The following is a 22828-nucleotide window of genomic DNA, read 5'->3' as shown; positions in this document are numbered from 1 at the left end:
TTGACGTCTTCTACCCCAGATCTCCAACAGTCAAGTCCGGCGCGCAAATGATGCAGACAATATGTTTGTAAACATCGGGAATGTTTCAACATAAAGCCTACATGCTTACGAGATCTTTCACCACCGACTTTGTCACCAGGCGATTGGCAATGCTGGCACACGAACAGTGCGGACAGAATTACCCCGGACCTTGGATGCACTTCGATGCAACCGAGGGTTATCTCCATCGTTAGGAGGGGCGCCGGGTAGTCAAGCTAGCGCCACTGACACGCATACCGGGCTGTCGATGTCGTCTTTGACACTTCCGTGCGATTTGTTCCTCCAGATGTGCTGCCTTCTTTCCCTAGATCCTTCATAATGCGGGCGTTTGCGCGTGCTGTACAGCGGCAGAAACTCAATGCTCGCACTCTAGCATTCCAGCAGTCACGACAACGACGCGGCTTTGCCACTGGAAATCCTCAGGACGTGAAGGGGTTGACTGTCATCGACCATCACTATGAGTAAGATCTAAAGAAAACCGAGTATACGCCCTAGACGTTGCTGACTTGACCAGCGCTCTGGTCGTGGGAGCAGGAGGCGCTGGCCTCCGCGCCGCTGTGGGCCTCACAGAAGCCGGCTTGAAGACAGCATGCGTATCGAAGCTCTTTCCGACACGCTCTCACACCGTCGCCGCGCAAGGCGGCATCAACGCCGCGCTCGGTAACATGACAGAGGACGATTGGCGCTGGCACATGTACGACACCGTCAAGGGCTCCGACTGGCTCGGCGACCAGGATGCGATCCACTACATGACGAAGGAAGCCATCCCGGCCGTCGTCGAGCTCGAGAACTACGGCATGCCGTTTTCGAGGACGAACGAGGGCACGATATATCAAAGAGCGCTGGGCGGGCAGAGCTTGAAGTACGGCAAGGGCGGGCAGGCGTATCGGACGGCGTGTGCGAGTGATCGCACGGGGCATGCTATGTTACACACGCTGTATGGGCAGAGTCTGAAGGCCGGGGTGCAGTTCTTCATCGAGTGGTTCGCGTTGGATCTCATGATGAGTGACGGGAAGTGTGTGGGTGTTACGGCAATGAATATGGAAGACGGGACGTGCCATCGCATGTTTGCCAAGAACACAGTTTTGGCTACAGGAGGTGAGTGTGAACAACTTCCGTTTGGCGTGACGAGAAAGAAGCATACTGATCTTGCTAGGCTACGGGCGTGCATACTTCAGTGCAACGAGCGCGCATACGAGTACAGGCGACGGGAGTGCCATGGCTTCGCGAGCAGGACTTCCGCTCCAAGATATGGAGTTTGTCCAATTCCATCCTTCTGGCATTTACGGCGCAGGCGTTCTCATTACAGAAGGCGCACGCGGCGAAGGCGGATATCTCCTCAACGCTGAAGGCGAGCGCTTTATGGAACGCTACGCCCCAACGGCAAAGGACCTTGCATCGCGAGATGTTGTCTCGCGATCCATGAATCTCGAGATTATAGAAGGTCGTGGCTGCGGTGAGGGGAAGGATCATATTCACTTGCAACTTTCGCATCTACCCAAGGAGATTATCCATGAACGGTTACCGGGTATTGCTGAGACAGCTGCGATCTTCGCGGGCATTGACATCACAAAAGAGCCTATCCCGGTGCTACCGACTGTACATTACTGCATGGGCGGTATTCCAACAAACTACCACGGCCAAGTCTTGGACGTCAAGGACGGAAAGGATCACATTGTAGATGGCCTCTATGCCGCAGGCGAAGCAGCATGCGTAAGTGTACATGGTGCAAATCGACTCGGCGCCAACTCGCTGCTCGATATCGTAGTATTCGTAAGTCTCTAACTCCAACCAATTCCCATCACAGCACTGACAAGCCCCCAGGGTCGAGCAACCGCTCTCCACATCGCCGACAATCATGCCCCGGGCGCCACCCACAACCAATCGGAGAAGAACATCGGTCTCGACTCCATCAGCGAAATCCCCTCCTTCCTCGCCTCCGCCGGCTCGCTCCCGACCTCCTCCCTGCGCGCCGACATGCAAAACACGATGCAAAAAACCACCGCCGTCTTCCGCGCCCACGACTCTCTCGCCGACGGCAACTCGAAACTCTCTAGCATCGAGTCCTCGTTCACGCGCGACCTGCGCGTCACAGACAAGAGCCTGATATGGAACTCCGACCTCATCGAGACGCTGGAGCTAAGGAACTTGCTGACGAATGCGGTGCAGACGAGCAAGGCGGCGTTGACGCGGACGGAGAGTCGGGGGGCACATGCAAGAGACGATTTCAAGGAGCGGGATGATGCGGAGTGGATGGTGCATAGTCTGACGTGGCAGGGGGCGGTGGGTGAGGAAGTCAAGTACGGGACAAGGGCGGTGACGATGGGGACGATGGACGAGGGGGAGTGTAAAAGCGTGCCGCCGATGAAGAGAAGTTATTAGCGACAGGCTCGTCATCAAGATACTCTATCCATCTTGCCTCTGTCTCCACAGAAGCGACCGAGTCTTCGAAACCCCGGCACAGAAAACGCTAAGTTCGCTGACACAAATACCCATATTCTACAGGCCACGCTCACTCCCGGCATCACCGCCACTCCACAGACCTCCCCTCGACAATCTCGCACCACCGCCGAAACTGCATCCACTCTTCCGCCCTCTGCAGTAAGTCTCTTGTCGCCGAATCTGGTGCCCGTCGCCGCAGCATTCGCCGCTCAGCGCGGACCCCCCAACCTAGCACACCCGAATCAGCTCATCTCACCCAGCAGATAGAACGCAACATACTGGTACATCTAAAGACACCAGCAATCCACCGACGCACTCTACTGGACGCAAGTGGTAAGGCCAGTACGGCAATTACGACTGCGACAAGGCCGATGATGGCTTCTTTGGACCAGGCTGGGTCGGTTTCTGGGGGAGTGTCGGGTTTGTTGGTGCCTGTGGGGAGACTGTAGATTAGGTGCGGGAAGAAGATGAGGATAAGGCTGAGTGAAGGTAACGCCGTCATGCTGGAACATTGACCAATGGGATCAAGTATGGGCTTGGGGTATGTTTGGGGATGCTTCAGCGTTCGTCGCGGTTCGGGAGAAGGAGGAGCAGAGTGTTTGATTCACGGCTGTTGCGAGCATTATTCAGACCAAGGGATGTGCGTGTTTTATGTTCATTCGAAAGTCGTCGTATCTCGTGCGATTGAATTTCATTACAAAAGCTGGCTAGCCTTACCTGGGAATTGGGGCTGCGCAGCAGGTACAAGTGAACCAATCAGCACAGGCTGGGATTCTGTAAGGCTTGGATGCCTAGATTCCAAATTCTTCCAATCGGGCAACCAGATGTCCGCGTTTCGTGCTGCATGGGAGACATCATTCTGGCGGCCCACTGGCACGTTGTTGCTGCGAGTTTGTTGTTGCACCCACAAGCAGAGGTATCCAATCTGGTGAAGCCGCGACTGCTGTTCGTGAGCGCCACTGCTTTTCTGAGTGCGGTCACTATTCAAGAGCTAGTACTCTCATTGAATGCTATTGCTCGTTTTGAATATCGCTGCTCTTTTAAGTACTACCATTTCCTCGAGCGCTACCCCTCTTTCGAGTGCTGCTGCTCTTCTGAACTGCTACTGCCCGACCACACAGCCACCGCACTTGTAAACTATAGCCACTGTTCTTTGACTGCGAACAGTCCTTACCACTACCGCCCCATAGACGATATTACTACTATTTGTGGCCTTCTTCATTTTGCAGTTCTTTGCCGAGCCTTGATGATGTGCTGGTACCGAGAGACGAGGCTGAGAAACTCCAGCCTCGACTTCAGGCCTTTTGGTTCCATGGTATATTTGCTGAATAGAAATATCGTGATCGATTCTGATGGTCGATTCTTACAATACGCACACGAGCAGAAAAGGGTAAGCAAGCAAGTTCTGGTCAATAAGACCGTCTGATTGTGGTAGGAGCACGCTTGAATTGCGAGACAGGTAAATAACAACAGCAAGACTGATCATGTTACACAAATCTCATATACGCTACGAAGACACTTTGACAAGAAGGGTACAAGCAACCTAGAAGGATCCGAAACAACGCGAGAAATCGCTCCAAGCTACAAAACATCCCAGTCAATCATACAAAGGCCGCCGCGCCGCGTCAGTCCTCCATCACTCATCGTCCCAGTTAACCTTGAGTGCTACAAAGTCGTCAGCTTCGTTGTAATGTTGCATCGAGGAGTCAAACTTACCACAAGGGAACGGGAAGTACATATCCCAGTTCTCCGTCAAGTACGCATGGTACGGGTGCTTCTCGCCCGGGAACATCTTCTTCTCCACCTTGGCAACCTTGCCCTGGTCGCCCAGTGCAGGCCGCAAGTTCTTCAGCTTCGCGACCTCCTTCAGCATGCACGTCAGCGTGACCTTGGCCATCGGCAGCCCCAGGCACTGGTGCGGTCCGTAGCCGAGGTGGATGTAGCTGTCCATCGGCCTGTTGAGGTCGACTTCGTCTGGGTTGGGGAAGATGGCGGGATCGTGCGACGCGGCGCGCAGGTTGACGAAGACCTTGTCGCCGGTCTTGAGGTTCAGGGTGCGGCCGGAGTCGGTGACGGTCGTGTCTTTGGCGGTCTGGCGGATCACTGCGGTCTCGCCGGCGAGACGCGAGCCTTCGAGCACGTAGCGCTGCAGCTTCTCGAACGCGGCTTCGCTGTCGTCGTGCGCGAGCTTTTGGATATCGGCCCAGTGTTTCTGGCCGGCGCCCAGGAGATAGTACTCGAATGTCTGTGCGAAGAGTTGGCCTTGGTTCGACACCATGCCGCCCGCAGTGCCGAGAATGTGGCCCCAGACGAGCTTCTCAGGCTCAATGCCAGACTTCAACAAGCGCTCAATGAAGTGGATACCGTAGCTCTTGAGCGCGGATTCGTTGGGCCAGATGGCTTCTGTGATTTTCGAGAGAATGCCAGAGTGTGCGATAGCCTCGACGTTCTTAGCAACAACGTTACCAAGAACCTCTGTGGCCTTATGCGCCTTGAGGTGCAGGGGGAATGAGCCAGCAGGATCGACGTCGAAGAAGATGAGCGCGAAAACGCCCGACATCATGAGATAGAGCTCGGCCTCTGTGAATATTCCGTGTGGTCGCTCCTCGGTCTTTAGTGGCAGCATGAAGAGCTCGGCGCAGAAGTGCACATGTGCGAGATTGCCAACATCGCGAATGATGTCGACCTGGTTGAAGTCGGCAATCTTTGCGCTCTTCTCAGCAAGGAGCTCGCGCGTCTTGGCTGTGTAGTAGTCGCGGATCTCCTTGTCCCAGTCGTTGATGTACAGGGCTTTCTTGACCATCGCACGAGACTCGGCGTTCTTCTTGCCATCGCCTGCGAGCATGAAGTCCCTCGAGCTAGTGCCCATGATGTACTCCATTGCTGCACCCCATGTGACCTTGAAGGTTTCCTGATCCTTCATGATATCGGTGGCGATCTTGTACTCCTTCACCAGCTGAGGATGGAAGCTTGTGCTTGGCTTTGAGAAGTCGTAGAGCTTAGCCTTACCCAGGTCCTTGAGCGCCTCTTCCATGGCTGACGGAACTGTAAGCGGGTAGTGCACGTAGACACTGTTCTGCTTGAAGTGGTTGGGGAACGCGCGAAGGAAGAGCTTGTAGAACACGCAACCATTATCAACGCCAGTGTCGAAGTTGACGAGCGAGTAGCCCCAGTTGGTCAGTGTCCGTGGGTTGTAGTCGTGTGTGTAGAATCGGTCACCGCGGACAAGAGCCACGGCATCAGACAACACAGCACGCGAGACCGTGTATGGAGGTGTCAGACCGGAGCCAGGAGCCATAGCTTGCTTCGCATCCTCGACCACGATACCGGGATAGATTTCGACCTTGTCTGGATGGCCGTACAGATGCTTGAGCTGCTCCTGCACGTACTTGTCGCTGGAAATGTCCTCGAATGTTCGGTGCGGCTCCAGTTTGAAGTACTTCCTGAACTCATTTAGTGAACCCAGGTTCCATTTCCGCGCCTGTTCGATGCCCATAACCTCGATGGCACGGAAGACTGCCGGGACTCTGTTTGGTCCAAAGGAGTTGGCACAATCTTCGATACTGGAAGTGAGAATCTTGACGAGTTCATCATCGGGGAGGGTGCCGTCAGCGTTGCGCTTCAGGTTGGCGAAGTTGCGATCCGATGGGTTCGCTTTGTAGTCTGTCTTATAGTACCCGTGGAGCTTGTCGAGAAAGTCCTGCTTTGTCAACTTCTTGGGGTCAAAGTCCTCGCCAAACACCTCCTCCATGATTTCCCTTGTCCACTTCTCGTCACGGTCGGAGACAGTTGAGTGCCATCTGTAGACAAGGTTGAACTCGGCGGACACCTGGTTGCCGACACCCAAGGGCAGATCTTTGACTTCAGCGCGAGGATTGAGCTGCCAGTTGCTATCTGTGCGGTTCAAATCCAAGATCGTGCGAACGTAGTCGATGAGAATGATGTTGACATACAGACCGCATGTGATGAGGCGGCCAGTCTGGAACAGATCATTGTCATACTTGGCCCAAGACGCGTTCCACTTTGAAGTAGCTTTGTCGTCCTTCTCCTGTTCTCCTGTGGGTTTAGGAGCCTCGGAAGATGGCTTTGTGAAACGCCCCAGCTCGTTGATGGTTGCCAGGTTGTCCACGACGTGATTGTGGAAGCGGTTGAACATGATCAGTATCGCGCCAACGCCAGGGGGAAAGAACAACAGCCTATTTTCAGAGAAACAATCGGGCTTGATCTTTCCATCCTTGAACGTCCTCATCCTGTCTTGTTCTGTCTGATTGCTTCCGTACAGAGGGGCCAGATCCAGATACGAACTGGTCAGCGAGTTGGAATCAAGGCCATCTTCGGTGTGCTCTGTTCGGAAGCAGTCGTGAATGATGATCGATGCGATGTAGAACAGCATACTCGAAATCCTGTTCGGATGCAGCTCGGCGTGTTTCCTGGTCATGATGCTGTCAAATACGACGCCAGCGTCTGGTCTTGCCGGTGTCTGCATCATAGAGGGTTTAACTGTCCGGGCATAAGGAGTTCCTGCGGCACCGAGCTGAGGGTGAATCAGGCTGTTATTGGAGCCATCGGCGGATCTGTACTGATACTTTGCTCCAAGGTACGATTGTGGTGGATGCTCCAGATCATTCCAGAGCTGTGTGACAAATGTGGTGGTCAGAGTGTCTCGCATCTTTGAACCGTCTGGAAGCGCTGCTGCTGTCCGAATGAGACCCTCCATTAGGTAGGTCTTGTCGTCTGTGTATCCACCCATCATCTTCTCCTTCTGAATTTCGAGTAACGTCTTGGCGTTGTTCGCATCCAGATAGGTCAGATCACCCAATCCATCGGCGATTTTCTTGAGAATAGAAGGGTCGTCTTCAGGAGCAATCTTTGATCCATCGCCTGTATTTGGAACGGGCGCTGCTGCTGCGCCTACGATGCCGGCCATCTTCTTGAAAGGCCCCCCAAGTGCATTCCTCAGCTTGGTCAACTCAGACGGCTCTGCCGCCTTTGGCAAGGGTTTGCCGGTCCTGGTATCGACGTGTTCGTCCCAGGCGGCCTTGGCTTCTGCGACCATGATGTGTGATTGACGATACTGTTGGGATGTTATCAGCGGTTCTTCTTTCAAAAGCGCAGCGCGTGTGTGTAACCAAATCGAGCGAACATGGCCTGTATAGTGATGTAGAAAGAGAATACAACTTACATCTACTTAAAGACACGAACAACTTCAGTCTGACAGCCTGGCGTGCAAGATGCTCCTTGCTTTCTGCTGTTCTAGTGATGGAGAGGGATTAGAATTCAGTATATACAGCTTTTATGTGGGAAGTACAAAGTAAGACAATGTTTAGCACACGAGCGGCGAGGCTGGAATATAAATATTTGTCTCTGAGTCGGGAGCGGGGGGGTTACCGCTTGGCTTGCAGGTGCAGTAGTGTGCTCAATTACGAATGGGTCTCGCACAAGATCCGAGGAGGCAACCTCTTAGATGGCTTTGCCATCCTCCAGCAAGGCCAGAGGCCGACGATAGTGTCCTTCGCAACCTCACAGGCTGACGGTTTCGTCGGCCGTGGGGCCAAAAAGAGAAGTCTCTAGTCTCAGCCGCAGTTGACCAGCTCAGCCCTCGTGGACCGCGGCGGTCCGCCAAACGTCTGAGTGCGCCAATCAAATCAATGGGATTATCAGGATTATAGCTCTAATCAGTGTAGGATCATCTGGCCCGCGCCAGTTGTGGGGTCGAGACATGCTGGGAACGGCGTTCTGTTCACTAAGAGCACATTGGCGCGCAGATGCACCAGAAAGCAGTCCGTCGGTGTGAGCTGAGGATGCCTAATAAAAGGTAGTCCATGATGTCAATCGCAAGGATTATAATGACTGCGAGCTGTTGGTTGTGCCTGGATGGTGGGAACGGCAATGAGGGGCTACCAGCTAGTGACGCTAGATGCAGGGACCGCGGCCCCGAAAGGCGCAGGCCGGGAGGAAGGCGCCGCAGGCCTGTAACAAGATCGATGGATCGATCATATTTCCCGCCCAAAAGAAATGTGTGTACGGACACACTCGTGAGTGATGGTGTACGCAGGTCTCATTGAGGTCACGAGAGGGCGGGAGCTACTACGAGAACGCACGAGTGGTTGGTCAGGAAATTTCTTGAATAATGCCGAAGCTGACATCTCGTACATCTACTGCAATAGTGTTCCGAGTAAGCCTTGCGCATAAGCTGGTCTGACCGAGAGCAGTTGCCTTGTTGCCCTCCCTGTACATCATTTCTGTCCTGGCTGCGGGACTCGATTCGCTATGCGACATGACTTCAGCCTCGCGGCGGCCGCCCTGCTCCCCTGCATGCTGCTCCAAGCCACGTTTTCGGCCGAACATGGGTATGCTCACCAAATGCCAGGCAGCATGGCATACCTCTTACGCTTGTACTTGTCACCGAACTCCTTGCGGTACCTCTTTTCTTTCTTCCATGCCCAGACACCCATCTGGCCGACCGCAATAACGATGAACAGGACTGTGCTCAGACTTCGGTTGACGAGTGCCACACCAATCCATGCGATCGCCTCAAACAAGTAGTTGGGGCATGTCACAAGATTGAAGCCAAGACCGTGCGGGATGCCTCGTTCGGTACTGCCTGGACGGCGCAGGTTTTTGAGTGTCAAATGCGCATTAAAGTTGCAAATCTCCCCAATTGCGAACAGAGCGACGCCGAGGTATGTGATGAGAGGGTTCCAGGCTTTAGCGGCAGGACTGTTGGGTCCGTATGACCAATATGCCAAGTTGAACCCCGAAAAGACCCAATAGTGGCCGCTGTTCTTCACAATGTTGAATGCTGGCATTGTCGCTGAGGAGAAGCGGTGGACGAAGAGTGTCTCGTACTCTCGCTTCGCAAAGTGCAATACACACATGATGAGCGTGAGTGTCTGCAGTTGCGTGGCTGGAGCATCAGTGCCATAGATCCAAGACCGAGCAAAGTATACGAGAGGGTGGATGAGGAGAGGGCCGAGATATTCTACGATGAAAACGGTTCGCCAGGATATCTGGGGACCTATATGATCTGGTCAGATTTACTCTCTGTGAAGCATGAGGAGGTTGTGACATACCGAGATCCTTCACATCTACAGCGCTCTTGTTCCTGAGACCAGTCTGGTGAATGCTGACACCTCCGGCGTTCGGAATCGCTGATCCATCGCTACCCTTTGTGACTCTTAATCGGTGGATGGAGAACTTCGAGACACTCGCGATCTTGCGGAAGATCTCCGACGCAGGCGCATCAGAATCAACGGTTATGGATTCCGGTAGGCCCTTGATCGGGCGGCCTGGCGGGGTTGTCAGCTTTGCGATGATAGACGGCGCAATCTCAATTGAGCCGTGGCACAGAAACACATACCACGCGGGCGTATCACAAGAGTGAGGGGTGATGAAGACATTGTGGCTTGTTCCTGCAATGTGTCGGTGTGTATTCCTGCGACTTTTTGAGGTGTAATGATTTCTTGGCAATGAGCCTCGGGACGTCATCAAGAACGGCTAGTCTGCACGATGTTCATTGGCTACACTCAGCGCATAAGGGATTCTTGAGTGGTTGTACGAGTGTGATTGGCTTGGATACCCACCTAGTCACAGATACATCTGACTTGCCTTCACGAGTGCTACTTGTTTCACTCAGCCAAGATCGACCACGACCTGGGATGCAGTTTCCGGTCCCATACCGGCAATCAGCTCGCCAATTAAGCCCTTGATCGAATGAGGCTGGCGAACATCTCCGTCGTCCCATGATATGAGTTGCTACAGTATGTCAGTACTGTGGTGTTATAAAGAGCACTCCATGAGCACTTACTTGAGCCTCAGCAAGCCGGCCTCTAACTCGAATCGGTGTTGCTCCAAGATCCAGTCTACTGTCCAGTTCTTCTATGGTCATAAATCCAGGGACCTTCAAATCGAAGAGGGACATTCCGTTCTTCACTGCGACCCCGGATTCAGCTGCCGTAGGCAGTGGATATTCGAGTTCGTCAAGCTCACTGGACTCTGTAGCTGTATTGCTCACAGAAGCTGCCGAGTCCTGCCGTGCACGCTCTCTCGACAGTGAGACGTACGTCTTCTTATCCAGCAAGCCTTTGAGCTCGCCATCCAAGGGGTTCCAACCATAGGACTCCGGATCTAGAACGTGCTGAGGTTTGTAGTCACCCTTGTAACGCATCTTTGTGCAACTGTGAATGTAGTAGCCCATGTAATAGTACTGGTAGCCACCTTCAAGGGCGAGAACAGTCTCTCTCAGGGCACTCAGCTTACCGAACTGCCACTTCTCATAATCTGAATGATACAGCATGTACACACCACTAACGCAGTGAGGGAGCAGGTCTAGTACACCCATTGCAACCAGTCTACCGTCCAATCGGTAGCACTGGTGGTAGGAACCAAGTTGCTGAGACCTGCCATTCACTTGTCGGACGGTACGCTGCAGCGGAGACGTGCACAAAAAGCGCTTGAATCCACCCTGTGAGATCTCGTGGGGCTTCTCTTTGTGAACGTGCGACTGGTAGTTGCGAAAGAGCTCAAACTTCTCGACTGTATACTCTGCAGGTTCGAGCGTCACCTCGAAACGGTGTGCAGGCTCTGGCGGCTGCTTGACATGTTCGAGCTCAGCTCGATGAATTTCCTGCAGGAGGTCGAACCCATTCTTGAGGCGTGCTTTCTCTCTGATGGAGGTCAGCTTGGCGCTGGTGTCACGAATAGGCATGCACTGACTCCTTCGGCACTGGGTGCAGCTTGGCGGCGGCTTTTTTATATTCCTCACCTAGAACGAAGTCATTCCATTTGTTGACTGTTCGCCGCTGGTCTTTCGACGGCTTCAACTCGGCTGCAGGAAGTCTTCTTATGCATCAGTCGTTGTGGATACTATCTTGCATATGCAGCTTACCGGATCGTGTAGTGCGGACAACAATGCCGCAGAACATCAGGCTTGTAGAAGATGGTGCCTGACCTTCTCCACCCTCGATCTACCAAGCTTTGGTAGACATCTACCGACAAGCTTTTTGACGAAAAATAATAGCTGGCTCCTGATTATGTAAAGCTAGTCAGTATTCGAAGCGCACTGGTCGTCTCCTCCGCACACAGGTGGTCAGGAGCAAACGGCGTGACGTGGCAGCCGGAAAGGGCAGGTACGCATATGACTCGCCCGATGTTGTTTGATCATCAGCGTGCGCATTACAGTCATCTAGGCGGATGGAAAGACGAAGATGAGGCTTGGCAGCAATACATGCTCTGTGCAGGTGGACCCTGCGCCAGAGTGGACTCTGCGCCAGAGTGGACTCGTGTCAAGCAGCGCGGGGATGTAATGTGCACACGTGAAGAGAGCAACCTTAACGGAACATCAATTGAAGACGCAGCTGGTGCGCGCCTGCGATTGCGCGCCATTGTCGATAATCTGGGCGGTCTGACCGCTCCGAAAGCTTCATGCACGCATGACTCTGGGTGACAGAACGGGGAGATGAACGGAACATCCACGTACGAGAATTGAGCGTCCTCTGGCCACTCGATGCGTCTTTGCAGTATCCGCAGGACTCGCTACTGTAGCCTAGGAAGGAGCATCAGCAGCTGTGTCGCGGGGCCAGGGATAGAGGCCGTGAAGTATGCAGCGTGCGAGGCGTGGAGGACGACGCTGTGTGCTGCCGTATCCAGCCAGACAAGCACGGGCGGAATCCAGGAGAATGGTTGGAGCAGAACCTACCCAAGGGCTGCACGTAGGAGAGGGCCATCCGAGAACTGGCCTACGACGGGCTGCAGGAAGGGGCGTAAGCGTGGGATTTGGTCAAGCGTTCAGTGGGGGCAGGCCAGAGCGGAAATGGCGTGCGGGCGTAACGAGGGCTTCGAGCGGTGGAGAGCAACGGCAGCCGTTATATGTAGAGGTGAATAATAGCTCCCCTGACGGCCGGCCTGTCAGAACTGCGGCGTGGTTGCCTCACTGGCACTGCGCCTTGTGCCTGCTGAGCTGCGCTCGCCGCTGGCTCGCTCGTACACGGACGGAGCACGGCGGTCGCAGGGAGTGCTGCAGCCTGTGTGGACGATGAAAGTGCTGTATCACAGCACGCGCGATTCCGCGCCCACTGAAAAGCATGCAACTGCCCCCGTGATTCTGCCTCGCCCGACGTCATAGGCAGGCGCGCTGCTGCACAATTGCCTGCGCAGTCCCGAGACAGTGAGTCGCAAGGTTTTGCGTGCGCCCGCTGCGTCCCGCAGGTCTCCTGGTTCGCGTGCTTGGCGGAAAGGCTCGAATTTCTATGCGGTCGAGCACCTAGCCTCCCACTCCACCTGTCTAATAAAACATCACCATGGCCTCGTTTACTGCTCCCAGGGTTCTTCAACATCCTCCGCCCCGTTCCCCCCGGGACTGAGCAACTACCGCCCCACCACGCTGTCACTACATCTCACCCCATTCACACTTGCCTAGCACCTCGCTACCGCTACGCACGCCCTCGCCGCTGCTCGGCTTCTTTTCACCGCCATAGTGCGCCCTTGCCCCTCGGCCACGCCCCTCCTGCGAGCTTGCACTGGTGCTGTGAGCCCACCTGCCCGTCTGCAGTGCCGCTACTTGCTCTCGCAGCCACTCTTCACGGCCTAACATGGCTGCCACCCAGCAGCTGCCCATGCAGTCGCGCACTGGTCGCGTGAACCAACGTAAGTGTGCTCACGAGACCCCCTCGCCTTGTTCAAAAGATCGCCATTGCGCCGCCACTGTGTGCAGCGCCGCCGTTTGCAGCGACACGCTGCTAATTTCCCTGCAGGCTACGGTTCTCAGGGCGAGCGCCTAGTCGCGGGTGTTGTTCCGCTCTCCGCCGACAAATACTACGTGCTCCTAATCCAGTCCACACGGCGTGGCGGCTGGGTCCTGCCCAAGGGCGGCTGGGAGTTGGACGAAGCAACTGCCCAAGACGCCGCCAAACGTGAGGCATGGGAGGAGGCCGGCATTATCTGCAAAATCAGCTACGACCTCGGCATGATCCCCGAGAAACGGAGAGCCGACCAGCTCACAGCCACCGCGCCCAAGGCCTCATACCACTTCTTCGAGGCCCTCGTCGAGAAGCAGGAGGCGCAATGGCCTGAAATGCACAAACGGTCGCGACAATGGTTTACATACAGCCAGGCACGCGAGGCGTTGGCGCCAAGGCCTGAGCTGCTCGATGCCCTCGACAGGTGCACCATGAACCGGTAGAAGGTGCTCGGGTGCCTGCAGGCGCAGCAGTGCACTCTGCGCGCAGGCACCACATGTGGCGTGACGGAGCATACCCCATTCGGACATTTGAGTCCTCCTTGTCTTTTAATACCACACCGCGGGTGTCAAAAAAGCTACGGCACGTAGCACTATAGACTTTGGTCTGGTCCCGTTCGGCAACTGGCGTTGTGGTTGCTCTTCTATTGGTAGAAAGATGCATATGCGGCTCTCGTGTTCTGGGCCATTGCGGCTCGCATCAATGCAATTTGGCCAATGCCGATCGCCGTCTTCTTGTTTTCTTTACCGACTAGGTCTTCACTGTATCTCATGATTGTGCGCTGATCGAAGTAGTTGAAGCAACTGTCGCTTCAATACCTGTCGCTGGTCTCTTCCTGCGCGCAGCTCTTCGCCGCACGTATAAATGAGGAGCAAAGGTCACATAGCTGGTCATCCGCACGCCTGGTCCAATTGCCATCGTGCTTGAACTGCGCAGCATTCTACTAATGACCCAGAGAGCAGAGTATGATTTCGTGGTCGTTTTGCGTGGAGCGACCCACCAGCTGTGTTGCTATCCGGACTCATTTCTCGTATATGCAGGGCACGCCCAAACCCTCGGGCACAACGACCCGCATGACGTCGACATCGACGAGCTCGCATGAAGTATGCGTTGGCTATATTGAAATACCCAGAGAGACTCGCACATCACCTTATGACAGTCTAGGCCAGAGCCGGGCTCAAGAAAGAGACACGTTCTTCGCGTGACAAATGCTCCGAAGGCTTTGCTAAGAGCTCGAAGCAACCAAGGCCATGATCTTGCGCGCAAGGTCTTGCGTTTCATGGCTGAACGTTGATATGTTGCTCGAGTGCAATTGCATTCTCCCCTCTTGAGTATGGAGAAGAGCATGCCACTCTAATCAATGTTAGCATATTGGAGTTTAGACATGCTCCCACTAATGCTCGCATGCTACTTGGTCTCTGCAAATTTGTCTTTCAGTTGCAGTAGTATTAGGCCTATTTGTAGTACATAGTTAGGGGTACAGGTACACGTGGATTCCGCCGCTCTTTTGGTCTCCACAGCAAGTTGTCTGGCTCTTTGTTGAGGCTGATTGCACAACTGTTCAACACCAGGCCACAACACCTGCAAAAACGGTCACCATACCCGATCACCAATGTCGCACCCAGAGAGCATTTGACCACGTGCTGTCCACTTGATGCGGGTGTGCAAACTTGACCTCAGGCTCGGCCGCACCCCCATAAGATGTGTCACTACCGTATTTGATGCACGTGTTGTCAAGCGTCAGCTTCGGCGTATTCGGGTTCGTCGTGTCAAAGATATCGATGAGTTGGTGGTATTGCTCGTATTCGTAGTCACCGTCCAAGTATAGATACTCCAGTGACTCTGGAAGATTGTCCCGGGGATCCGTCATCTGTTCGACCTCCTCCTCTACTGTGTAGAAGCCCTGTGACAGCGCTTCGTCGTCGCCCACATCGTCGTTTGGCATGGGCAGTAGCCACTTCGCCTCACAACGCAGAGCTTTGAGCTTTGTGAACTCTCGAGCTGAGACGAAAGGGATATCGTTGACGCTCTCCTGTAGTTGACTGTCAGTAGGCTTGAGCGAATGACGATGAACATCAACAGACATACCAGAAGATGGTCAAACTCTGCGAGCTGTATCTCCTCCAGAGAGTGGCTAGCATGGTTTGAGAGAGCCTTGATGACCTTTCTCGGCTCATACGGTACATCTAAGTTCATATACCCTAAAGACGTATAATGAAACGTTTTCAAATTTTTGATCATGGGCAACAGCGTGTTGAAACTCTGCGGGTCAAATTGGCACCCATGCAGCAGAAGCTCTTCCACGTTAGACACTGGCGCGCCTACAGTATTGCGTAGATGAGCCTCATTGCCAGCTTCGTCCTCGTCACCCTCACCCATGTGGAACCTCGCTCCGGGTTCGCTGCCCATCATGTACGCAGCAAACACACGCAGCGATGGGACGCACAGGAAATAGACCGCCCAGTCCAATAAGCAGCCGCTCTCTGCCATTTGGGTCTGGATGACCCCAACGGTCTCTAGGTGCTGCAATGGCATCTGAGCAGCTAATGAGGGGTTCTGATAGCCCGTAGCGACTCGCCGCATGAACGATAGCATACAGACATCGCCATGTTTATCGGTGTACCGGAAGGCGCGTAGTTGAGGGAGGTGATGGAGCAAGACTATGACAATGACGCCTTCGAAGCCACGACTAGCATACCGGTTCATGGCCTCCTCGAAAGCAGCCAAGCCGGCGTCCTCGCTCACGAAGAAGCCACGCACGTCGGGGTACAGAGGCAACAACTTCTCTACTGCTGTTTTTAAGATGGCTTTGTCCTCTGGCGTCATGTCTTCGAATTGTTCGGGGCGGTCATCGATGAGATTCAATTCCCTCACATACCGCCCCTTTCGCGGGTCCTGTAATATTTCTTTGGTGATGTCCCAAATGGAATACCCGTTGCAGACTGGTGTAATCGTCGAGTATTTTGCGAACATTTCGTGTTCTTTCAATCGGTTTTTGCTCAATTTCGAATGCTCTCTGCTGGTGAGAGCGAACTGGAGGGTTGGTACAGGCTCAAGACTCTCAATGATGCTGAGCTTCAGCTCAACGGGTAGAGAGACAAAATCCATGGCGTGCCTTGGTGAGATGTATTGCGGAGTGCGTTGTGACTCTGTGGCAAACCTTTCGAGGTATGTTTGGTTTTAAGATTACTTCTTGTTGTACGGTTAGGCAGCCGTCGCTGAAACGGGAGTTGACGGCAGCTAGCGCAAGGCTGCTCAGTCGAGCAGCTTTCTGCGAGACTTTTTGGATCACCAAGACAGATCACGCAATGTCGTGAAGTGCGCTTCGCAGACTGAATGTCACAAAGGAGTTGCTGGCGTTCGCATTCTCTGCATTGGCACAAAGTCACGATGCGGGAGAGTTGGAACACCGCTGAGATATGACGATAATACTTATGAGCAGGAACAAAACACAGAACGAGATAGTGACTAATGGAGTATGGTTTTGTGTAGAGAGTGATGAGGGAGGTTCTGGCGTGCTGGTGGTGCCAGTGTTGGCCGCCGCACACCCCGCACACTCACAGCGCTGCATGGGTCGTACTGCAGAACCTGGGCATCAAGAACCCATCGCAACCTCAATTCTAAGGATTTCATGGGAAATTACAAGCAGCAGTAATAATAGTGCTAATCTGTACACCCACACTTCATTCCTCAGTACCTGGGTAGACGCCCGTGCAACTCTGACCATCAAATCGACTGCCGGCATACCTACATCTGTAGGCTCCTCAATCACGTCCGTCCAGCTTGGTTCCGTCCTCTACATCTAGATCGTTTATCGACCTGCTTGTCGTTTTCTTGCGAAGGCAAAGCAGGCAGGCTCTTGTTCAAGTCAATCGCTGAAGCTGCCTTGGTTTTGTACCGCCTCAGCAGTTCCTCTGTTACCCTTTTCGTCGACTCAACTGGCTCCCCCATCTGACAATCGACGCTAGCTTTCTGCGCTGCCGGCAATGCGCCTTCTGAATGCCTGCCTGTGGCGAACGGGTCTACGCTGTACTTGCTGGAAGTCGACGGGTGGACTTCGCGCTTCTCCCCGGATCCGATATTTTGCCTTCTCTTGTCTGGGAACATGGAGTCAATGGGATCGATCATTGCCTCGGCGATATGTCTCGGTGATTCCGAATCTTGGCTCTGCTCGCTGCTCATGGAATTTCTACCGGCCTCAATGTCTAGAGATGTTTTGCATGCCCAATCCGGACTCTCGCTTTTCCGTGCTTTCTTTCTGATAGACTTGGCTGACCGGATAATATCGAGGCTCAGTCTCTGGAAACTTCTTGAAGACGACTCAGACTGTGTCGATGCTCTCGTTAAGGTACTGCTCCGTCGCTTCCTGAAGCTAAATGTACCTCTTCTCTGCCTGGCAGGTCCATATTGTAAGACTTCGTTCCTGTCTACAGAAGAACGGTCAAACGAATTGTTGGAACCTCGATCGACAGATTCCTCCGAGAGAGCAGATTCCCCTCTGGACGAAGTAGCTCTCTTGGCGATTTGCAGACGATCTATGTCTGCAGTGACGCTCTTTTTCATTGCCTCACTATATTTCGCAATGGGCGAATCATCTTCTGAGTACTTTCGGTGTTTGTTGAGTCTTGATCCGAATACAAAGCTTGGGTTCCTCGCAGCAAGATAATGTCTTTCTTCTTCCTTCCGCGACTTGTTCTCAGGTGAGAGAAGCCCGACATCAGTTCCAAGATCTGGTTCCATGTTTACTACGGACACGTCTCTAGAACTCTTGTCATGACTGGTATCAGTCTCGAGCGACAGACCAGACGACCTGCTACTTTTCTGACTCCCTCGAAGCACTTCAACTAGAGCATGACCCTCATTTTCCTTGATGACAGGCTGAGGTAGGGCTTTGTTCGTTTCCTTTAGGGAGCGGGACAAGTCTCGCTTGCGGTTTGTGACTTGAAGGCGACCTGAAGTTTGAATTGGCGCGTTTGTTACACGTCTTGCTGGAACCGATATATACTTGCCAGGGTGGTCAACTGCTTCTGATAAGACCTTGAGGCGGTGAGCTTGGTGCTCCTCCTCTGAGACGCGTGGATGGGGTCTTCGATTTTGATCCTGGCCACTTGAATCTCTATACCTTTCCAGAGCCCCTAAGAACCCATCTTGAGAAATTTTTGTTCTGGAGGTGGATGAGGTTCCAGCACGGTATGCGCTCAACGCTCTCTTGGGTCGTAGGCTTGCATCTCTGTCGTCCTCATCTTTTGCTCTCTGTGCGCATCCCAAGCATCGAGATTCGACAAATACAGGTCGACTCTCACCTCGGTTCTGTTGCTTGAACACCTCAAATGTGACGATGTTGTGCATATGTTCCCCATCATCGAGGAGCTGGACTTCGATGAATTCATCTGGATGCCCGCAAGCAAAGGCACGACGGAAAATCTGCGGATGGATTGAGCGACTGCTGAGGTGCACTCCAGCGCTCAAAGCTGGTGGAGCTGTCATTACGGATGCGGTGAAATGTTTTGGAGGTCGTGGGTTGGCAAGAACGGTAGCAACACTGAAGGAAGGTGCTCACGAGGGTGAGAGCGAAAGAACAACGAGCGTTTTTCACAGTGGCTGCGTTTGCCATACCCGTTGCTGTAAAAAACTCCACAAGATCAAACGGACGTTCGATGTGACAAACGATAACACAATGTGCTCTTCTACCTAGGTAGGTAGCTATAAACTACGATGTGCTGCGGTACAAAGCATCTCTCCCTTCCAGCAACCCAAGACATCCTTTCTGTGAGGTACAATCTTTCCGGCTATGCATTGAAGACAGAAATGAATCGTCGTCATAACGAGTAATTGAATACGTGTTTTGGCCTACATCCTCGCCAGGGTATAGGATGTGTCAGCATCCACACGGTTTTACCAGATACCTTTGACCATCCATTTGTATCCGTGGCGTGACATACAGATATGGGCGGATTGTTGAGTGACTGTGGGCATAATCCTGTCAGCTAAGGTAACGTCGATTCTCGCTGCATGCAAAATTCTCGTGGGCAGATGTTGTACTCGGTCAGCGGAGCACTCAACAACATAATCCGGAGAAATGATGGTACAAATTTGGCAACGAGTTCAAACAAGCAATCCGCGCATGAGGTTTTCACGTAGGCAATGGCACTGAGTGTGACTGAAAATGATTGCTACATTCAAAGACCAATTATCCAAGCACTACTCCGATCACAAAGGAAATATTCGCCCGCTGCTATGCATTACCATCGTGACATAACAGATGATTTTCAACCAGATGTATAGATGCAAGTGAAAAAATGCTTGAGAGGAGAATTTGGCGTCCTGTCCGGCTCCGGATGGCTCCCACGTAAGCCTAGTGATGGCTTGCATGGCTTTGTTGACCTGCGGTGTCGTTTATCAATCGAGTCGGCCGATAAGGTATCTTTGCTGCGGAAGATGGATCTTGTTGAATAGCCAGACTGCCGAAGCTATGCTTACTCGCACTACGGAATCAACGAGTATTGTATGTGCTTCGTCATAGATGACTGGATCTCCGCGATGTAGGTGTTAAGGAGAGGTAAGTGCCCAGTCGTTCCCGTTCGCTGATGCTCGGAGGCCTCCTAGTTCAGAAGGTTCTCGAATTCGCAAGTCCTGCAGTATCCTTGACTCCTGTCAACAACGGTGTGGTCTCGTTGCGTATCAGGGCAGGGGAATCCAAGGCGTTCTTCTTCGGCTTGCCTGCAGATTCGAACGATTTCTCCGTTCAGTCCTTGAGGCTGCGCGACCCAGTGTTCGCATCGGTTGTAGATGATGTACTGAATTGTGCACATTGTGGCGGAAGGATCTCTTGGTCAGTTCGATTATGGTACTTGTGTTCGAAGAAGAATGAGATGGAACTAGGAACAGTACTGATTGATTCGAGTGATGAACAGTGATGATGAGTGATGTTATAGTGACGAGGTGAGTAGTAGACTCAAGTAGCTGATGAGATGTAGACTGGAATTTTACGATAGTCGGGTCATACGGTCTTAAATATGAAGGCATGCAGAAAGTTATGACAGAAAAAAGCAACCTTGGAACGCTCCGATGTGTAACACAGTGTACTTCCACATTCGGCACCCTGCCAACCCAACCCTTACCGCTGACCTCGCATCTCCCTTTTCTTGCAAAGCCATTCACGAGACGACCATACTTACGGGTGGTGTTGTAGAAAGAGGGGCTTGCTCAGACAGGGGTCCTGCCTAGTAGAGGGACGACCCGATGTAGTGGTAGTTCCTGCCTGATGATCAGCCGTGGCAAAGACAGCACCACAGACGATCGCAGAGCTCACCGCCACCACTTTCAGCATGGCATATGTGGGAATTCTTCTTGGGGTCGACCAGCAGGCATGTCACACGAGAAGGATTTTGTGGATTCTAGTGACGCAGGCACAGGGCGAATTCGAACTGTCCGATCAGTCTGCGCTAGCCGTGTTCGTCCAGCCTGCAGCCAACACCAACGCCAGATCACTGCAATCACCCGCACCCACGAGCCTTGCCGCATCCGCGCATGCGGCCGGCATCGGACCAAAACTTGACCTGCTACAGCTGACCAGAAAGTACACATCGAGCCGCAAGGAGAGCTGGGATCGCCCCATTCTCTACGCGTCACCGGGCTGGCTGTTCAATGTCGAACGGCAGGCTGGTTATACCACCGTTACACCCCCGGTAGCATTCCTGCGCATCTCGACGTACCATGGGACTGGAACAGCCAGATGTGAGAGGAGGTGCATTAACAAAGCGATCCTGAACCGATGTAAGGCCGCAATGATACTCGACCAATCCATTTGCTCTTGCTACATTCAAAAAGCGGTCAAGATCCGAGATAATGGTTCGTGATATTGACGTGCCTGTATAGTACTGATCTGGCTCGGATCGAGTGGGCCGAAATGCCATCTGCGAGGGGTGCTCGATTAGTATGGTGCCGGTACACAGTTGCACTTGACAGGTCCGCTGCGAGGCGCGTATCATCTCTCACTGCAATACAACGTACCATTCGACCACGCGATGATGTCGCAACGCACACCGCTACAAACTCTCTATTCAAAACAATGCAGATTACGCAAATCTTCAGCAAGTACAGCTTGTTGCCCGAGATTTTCATCAGCATCGGGTGTCTTGTGATCAGAGTGGGTGTGACCACCCCAAAAGAAGCTTTCGTATCTTACGATCGAAACCTTCTAGCGCCACATCCAGGAACGGTGGAACACCCGTATCTTCTTGGAACAACTGCTTCTTCTTGGAAGATACGCCAATCTCAACGGAGACAATGTAGCAAACACTCATGGCAAACACTTGCTACAAGTCGCCCTTTGCGGTGGGTGGACTTACACTTGCAGGGATCGGACGTTGTGATCCTCGAGATATGCTGTGTAGGTATGTGCTACGTGAACTGACAGTATGCACCTCGTCTCTATGAGGAAGCCTGAAATCTGCAACCAACATTGTACTTCCTTTTCGTCATGGGCCCAGATCCTCATTCGCAAATTCTCAGGCGCCCCCACGACTGACGTGTGGATACAGATCCAGTGTATGTACGTCAAGGCGGTGGTGCCCCAGTCTCGCGGCCAAACCCACACTCCCGCCGCCCTTTCCAAACCACCGTAGCACTTCCCAGCTGACAGCTCCTCACAGCTGACATCCACGCCCGGCCCCCTCAGCACCCAACCTCAACCCCCGACCCCGTATCCTGTCCAAGGCCTAACGAGACCTGACGAGGTGTGAAGAGACGTTATTTCCGGCCGGATGGCCACATTAGCGACGCATGTAGTACACCGTCCCAGAAGCTTACACCACATAACTCCCGGCCCACTCTCGCAGCCGCTGGTCGGAAGAGCAACGAGTAACAGCCCGTTTCACATCGCCCAGTAGCCCCGCTACCGCCCAACACACGCCCTAACAGCCGCTCGTCTTGATGCTGCGCTCCACAGCTGCCTCCCTGCGAGCGTCCTTCCGGGTGGGGACTTGTTGCACTGCGGCTGCGGCGGAGAGACGGGTCCGCGCTGGGCGCAGACGCGTAGCATCCGGTGCCGGTGGGGCCTGCAGCGGTGAGATGGTGAGGGAGCGACGCTGGCCTGATGATTGAGGATGTGGCGCGCGGATAATGCGGGCTGCGCGTTAATGCGAGTGCGCTGGCCTGTGGTGCTGATGCAGCAGAGTACGGGCGTGCCGACTTACACGCAGTCAGTGCAACAGACAAGGGTGCTTACTTGATTCTGCGTGGACAAATCAAGGTACGGTATGTATGCCTGAATGTCCTGGGCGGATACATGTAATGGTGGCTTGCAGTTACCTATACTTGATGTGGTCCACATCAGGAAACCCGAAAATCGTTGCGTTCTTATCAACGCAGAACTGCCAAGAGCTGCAAGCTCCTTATAGAGAGTCACCTTGATGTGTAACAAGTGAGCTTTTGCATCTGATGTCTGTCGTTGTTTGCGGCGAGGTCCTTACTATTCTGCCCTAGGTGGGTGCAGTAAGTCTTGCCCCTCAGTAGATGGAGGTGTTGAGTATGAACGAATTGCAACAGCGGTGTGGTGTTTCAGGAGCCGCTGTTCGGAGTGATGTTTCAGGAACCGCTGTTCGGAGTGA

The 22828-nt window shown here is 53.4% G+C and overlaps 7 protein-coding genes across 7 annotated transcripts; 2 read left to right on the top strand and 5 right to left on the bottom strand.

Annotated features, from left to right (window-relative positions):
* Positions 1–357: 357 nt before the first annotated feature.
* Positions 358–2397, top strand: C7974DRAFT_284233 (FAD binding domain-containing protein; the record flags this gene model as incomplete). Its single annotated transcript, XM_046137609.1, has 4 exons — positions 358–500; positions 554–1137; positions 1196–1812; positions 1864–2397. Coding segments are annotated over 4 exons (1878 nt in total), but the record flags the coding sequence as incomplete, so codon positions are not given.
* Positions 2398–4117: 1720 nt separating this feature from the next.
* C7974DRAFT_415928 (heme peroxidase) lies at positions 4118–7537 on the bottom strand (the record flags this gene model as incomplete). The annotated part of the gene is made up of 2 exons (XM_046143936.1): positions 4118–4146; positions 4198–7537. 2 exons carry the CDS (start codon positions 7535–7537, stop codon positions 4118–4120), a joined length of 3369 nt encoding a protein of 1122 aa, XP_045993851.1.
* A 1154-nt stretch (positions 7538–8691) lies between these two features.
* On the bottom strand, positions 8692–9928 carry C7974DRAFT_32344 (synaptic glycoprotein SC2). Its single transcript, XM_046138900.1, has 3 exons — positions 9842–9928; positions 9555–9770; positions 8692–9499 (listed from the first exon to the last, which is right to left on the bottom strand). The coding sequence occupies exons 1-3, from the start codon at positions 9879–9881 to the stop codon at positions 8838–8840; spliced, it is 918 nt and encodes a 305-aa protein (XP_045993850.1). The 5' UTR covers positions 9882–9928; the 3' UTR covers positions 8692–8837.
* Position 9929: 1 nt separating this feature from the next.
* C7974DRAFT_32343 (arginine-tRNA-protein transferase 1) lies at positions 9930–12307 on the bottom strand. Its single transcript, XM_046138899.1, has 6 exons — positions 12179–12307; positions 11960–12025; positions 11369–11507; positions 11197–11319; positions 10289–11147; positions 9930–10236 (listed from the first exon to the last, which is right to left on the bottom strand). The coding sequence occupies exons 1-6, from the start codon at positions 12204–12206 to the stop codon at positions 10114–10116; spliced, it is 1338 nt and encodes a 445-aa protein (XP_045993849.1). The 5' UTR covers positions 12207–12307; the 3' UTR covers positions 9930–10113.
* A 677-nt stretch (positions 12308–12984) lies between these two features.
* On the top strand, positions 12985–13944 carry C7974DRAFT_32336 (NUDIX hydrolase domain-like protein). The gene is made up of 2 exons (XM_046138892.1): positions 12985–13125; positions 13233–13944. The coding sequence occupies exons 1-2, from the start codon at positions 13071–13073 to the stop codon at positions 13658–13660; spliced, it is 483 nt and encodes a 160-aa protein (XP_045993848.1). The 5' UTR covers positions 12985–13070; the 3' UTR covers positions 13661–13944.
* A 749-nt stretch (positions 13945–14693) lies between these two features.
* C7974DRAFT_32329 (uncharacterized protein) lies at positions 14694–16463 on the bottom strand. The gene is made up of 2 exons (XM_046138889.1): positions 15306–16463; positions 14694–15249 (listed from the first exon to the last, which is right to left on the bottom strand). Exons 1-2 carry the CDS (start codon positions 16323–16325, stop codon positions 14824–14826), a joined length of 1446 nt encoding a protein of 481 aa, XP_045993847.1. The 5' UTR covers positions 16326–16463; the 3' UTR covers positions 14694–14823.
* Positions 16464–16841: 378 nt separating this feature from the next.
* C7974DRAFT_440859 (uncharacterized protein) lies at positions 16842–18704 on the bottom strand (the record flags this gene model as incomplete). The annotated part of the gene is made up of 1 exon (XM_046145344.1): positions 16842–18704. The coding sequence occupies one exon, from the start codon at positions 18702–18704 to the stop codon at positions 16986–16988; it is 1719 nt and encodes a 572-aa protein (XP_045993846.1). The 3' UTR covers positions 16842–16985.
* Between the last annotated feature and the right edge of the window lie 4124 nt (positions 18705–22828).

Source organism: Boeremia exigua (assembly GCF_020726555.1).
Source record: "Boeremia exigua strain MPI-SDFR-AT-0100 chromosome Unknown C7974scaffold_10, whole genome shotgun sequence".
NCBI classification, from domain to species: Eukaryota; Fungi; Ascomycota; class Dothideomycetes; order Pleosporales; family Didymellaceae; genus Boeremia; species Boeremia exigua.
The sequence above is the reverse complement of the archived record's forward strand: the minus strand, read 5'-3'. Positions and strand labels throughout refer to the sequence as shown.